At 32.2% G+C, this 3596-nt stretch overlaps 1 protein-coding gene across 1 annotated transcript; it reads left to right on the top strand.

The window, feature by feature from the left end:
• Window positions 1-371: 371 nt before the first annotated feature.
• LOC111887750 (GATA transcription factor 5) lies at window positions 372-2210 on the top strand. The gene is made up of 3 exons (XM_023883911.3): window positions 372-526; window positions 673-1007; window positions 1365-2210. Exons 2-3 carry the CDS (start codon window positions 699-701, stop codon window positions 2025-2027), a joined length of 972 nt encoding a protein of 323 aa, XP_023739679.1. The 5' UTR covers window positions 372-526; window positions 673-698; the 3' UTR covers window positions 2028-2210.
• The last annotated feature ends 1386 nt before the right edge of the window (window positions 2211-3596 follow it).

Here is a 3596-nt window from a genome sequence, read left to right as displayed (position 1 = left end):
AAAAAAAAATGATTATTCTATTTCCATCCACTTAATTTCTTTAATTAAACTCTGGAATACTAATTTGTTTACTTTCTTCTTACTTCTATTCAATTCCTTTTTTTTTTCTCTTTAAGTTGAACTCGACAACAAAGTGTAAATGATTGCACGTGTCTTAAATATAATTTGTTAAATATGAAAGTTTTAATAAGCTAATTTAAGATGGTTTATACTTTATACATTAAAATTAACTTTTCTGCTGATGCGTTAAAAGAACGTATATACATCAAACAATTATACGAATTTCAAAGATATATAGTATCAATATTTGTTATTTGTGTAATTAATTCAATATATTAAATTCAATTCAAATAAAAGAAAAGGAAAAAAGAAAAAAAGAATTAACTCCACCATCAGTTTCGGCCACTAACCAATCTTCTCATTTCAGTGCTCTTTACCCAATTCCCCCCTTCCTTTTTCTCCCATCCCTACCACCTCCACCTGCAACACACACTTTCTCTCTCTACATATCTCTCCATTTCCAAAGGTACCACCTATGACCTATACATACACAATTATTGTATCTATCTACTGTTTGTTTCATTAATTTATCAACTGCGTTTCAATTCTATGTTGTTTTTTTTTTCTCTGTAACGCTCGAATATAACTTGTCTGTTTAAATTTAAATTTTAGATAATAAAAAAAACCCCAAAACCACCATGGAGTGCATTGAAGCAAAAGCATTGAAATCGAGTTTTCTTAAGGAATTTGGCTCGAAATCAACCCAACAAACCTTGTTTGAAGATTTATGGTGTGTTGCCGGAATCGATAACGTTGTTAATGTTTCCCCTGATGAATTTTCCGTGGATGATTTGTTGGACCTCTCCGACAAGGATTTTAATAATTCCGATGGTGGGTGTTTTGAAGAGTATTCCGAGGAAGACGAAGAGAAGGATTCGATGATTTCTAGCCACTTTTCAAGTACCGGTGACCTTGTCTCTCTTCCCGCCGGCGAAATTCACCTTCCGGTAATTACAACATGGTTAAACAAACATCTCTTTTCGTTTGACTTTTCTGGTCAAACGTTGCATTCATGATTCAACGAATTCGTTAATTTTCGTGATGAAAAAAAGTCGAATTATGTTCAATTATTCGTATGGAAAAGTGAAGACGACGAATTTTACTGAAAAAAGTATCTAATTAAAAATAAAGTACAAACAACTTTTTCGAAATTTCTATTGCAGGTCTAACATTTTTTCATTGATTTAAACGTTGCAGTTTTGATTCAAACAAATTCATTAAATCTCTTGGATGAAAAGTTGAACTCATGTCAATTTTACTACAAATTTTAATTTAAATAATAATAACGAAGAATTTATTTCCAGGTTGACGACATGGAAAACCTTGAATGGTTATCACAAATTGTGGATGATTCCACATCGGAATTTTCGCTTTCATTCCCGCCGACGAATTTGAAGAAGACCGTGAAATTCACCATGAACCGGCACGAACCGGTAAGACCGGTGATTCCAAGTTTTACCGTTTTGGGATTATCGTACCCAGTACCTCGAAAGTGCAGAAGCAAACGGTCCAAGAAAACCGGCCAAGTTTGGTCCGGTTTGACAGAGTCATCCATGGACACCTCATCTTCCTATGACTCGTCCACCACTATGCATTCCCTAAACCCGGTTCAAATCATACAATCAATTTTCAATTTCCAAACCCCACCAACAAAAAAGCATAAGAAAAATACGGGTACCGCGATTGCATCCGATTTAAATGGATGTATAACGCAACGACGGTGTACACATTGTCAGGTTCAGAAAACCCCTCAGTGGCGAACTGGTCCTTTAGGACCGAAGACATTGTGTAATGCCTGTGGAGTTCGGTTCAAATCCGGTCGTCTGTATCCTGAGTACAGACCGGCTTCTAGTCCAACATTTTCTGGTGATTTGCATTCTAACAGTCACCGAAAAGTGTTGGAAATGAGAAAGAAGAAGGAAACTGAACCGGATTTTAGTTTTGGTTTTGATAGTTTTTCATGTTAGACAGGACCGGATTCATTAGGTTTGAGCTGGTTAGGTTCAAATTGTATAATTTTAGTGGGATGTTGGAAGACTTTTGTAGTTGTTAGGTTCCTAACGTTAGTTAGGGTGGTCTAATTTTAGATTAATTACATTTTACTACGTTATCCCAATTTGGAATTACGATTAGCATTATTTTCATATAAATATTTTGTTCCCACAATATTTTAGATGTAGTAATTATATTAAGAACTCAATATGTCTTGCATTTATTTAACCTTTCTTCAAATTTATTTAAAAAAAGTTGTTTGATACATAAAATATGCCACGACGTGTTATTTTAGGAGTAAAAAATAAATTATTTTACCACATTACGCTTAATAGTTAAAATATGATTGCACTTTTAGTTGTATTAATTGCATATCCTCATAAAGAAGTCTACAATGCAATAAAATGTTGTATATTTTGGCCTTAAGATGAGACATGGTTGTACTTGTATATTTCATCTTATTGTATAATTGTGTACAATGAGCTTGATGATGTTTGGTATTATAGAACAGTTTGTTTCTGTGATTTAATATTTTGATGTTCGGGATAAAAATCATTGCCTTTAACATTTTCGATAAACCTTTTGAAGTTTGGAATACAAAATATGCATTTAGGGTGCAATGAGCTTTTGAGAGTCTTTAAAGCTTTTTAGTCTTTAGCTTTAAAAAAAAAACTCGAATTAATTAAAAAGAAAATGTTCAACAGCCGAGTTTTGAACTTTTTATTCTAAAGAAAAAACTATTAATCCAAAAACAACTTCGAGTTCTTATTAGCTTTTAGCTTTTATATGTATTTTTTAAAAATTTAGAGCTACTTCTGCTAAACAAATGATGACCCTCCGACCTAAGTATGTGGCCCTTTGCATTTGCTAACAATTAAATTTTAAAATCAATAATTTGAGATACATCAAAATCAAGTATTTACTTTCGTCCACCTATAACATTCATGAGTAAATTACACAAATGGTCCCTATGGTTTAGGGTAATTTGTGCGTTTGGTCCCTAACTTATTTTTTTAATTCGGAATATCCATATTGTTTGTTTTTGTTATGCACTTGGTACCTAGTGTTTGTTTTTGTTACGCATTTGCTCCATGTCTTACCTAAAAAGACTATTATTTAAATAGGGAAAAATAATAAGGTAAGTAAGGTAAGGTGAAGGGTGAGGTTGAAAGTGTGTTTATTTAAATAAATTAAAAAATCAAAAGTAAAATAGTCTTTTTAGATAAGACAATGACCAATCATGTAACAAAAACAATCAATAAGGACCTTCCAAGTTAAAAAAATAAGTTAAGGACCAAACGTAGAAATTACTCTAAACCATAGGAACCATTCCTGTAATTTACTCAACATTCATTTTGTTTTCATTTATCAGTGGAAAAGTGAATGCATATCAACCATAAACTCCACAAAAGTTGTCTAAATGTTTTGCAAGTTGGCAACTTAGAATCTTTACAATGTTAGGTTTAAATAATGACTTTATTCAAGTATTTTGATTAAGGTTCATAAACACCTTAGATGTCATGTAAAAAAGTCTTATTTTCAGC

Source organism: Lactuca sativa, chromosome 4 (assembly GCF_002870075.4).
Source record: "Lactuca sativa cultivar Salinas chromosome 4, Lsat_Salinas_v11, whole genome shotgun sequence".
Classification (NCBI taxonomy): Eukaryota; Viridiplantae; Streptophyta; class Magnoliopsida; order Asterales; family Asteraceae; genus Lactuca; species Lactuca sativa.
The sequence above is the reverse complement of the archived record's forward strand: the minus strand, read 5'-3'. Positions and strand labels throughout refer to the sequence as shown.

What these genes read in the sequence shown, in the direction of transcription:
- LOC111887750 (XM_023883911.3), top strand. Translation starts at nt 699, where the DNA reads ATGGAGTGCATTGAAGCAAAAGCATTGAAATCGAGTTTTCTTAAGGAA. An exon ending in CCGGCGAAATTCACCTTCCG is followed by an intron (nt 1,008 to 1,364) that starts GTAATTACAACA and finishes ATTTATTTCCAG; the next exon opens with GTTGACGACATGGAAAACCT.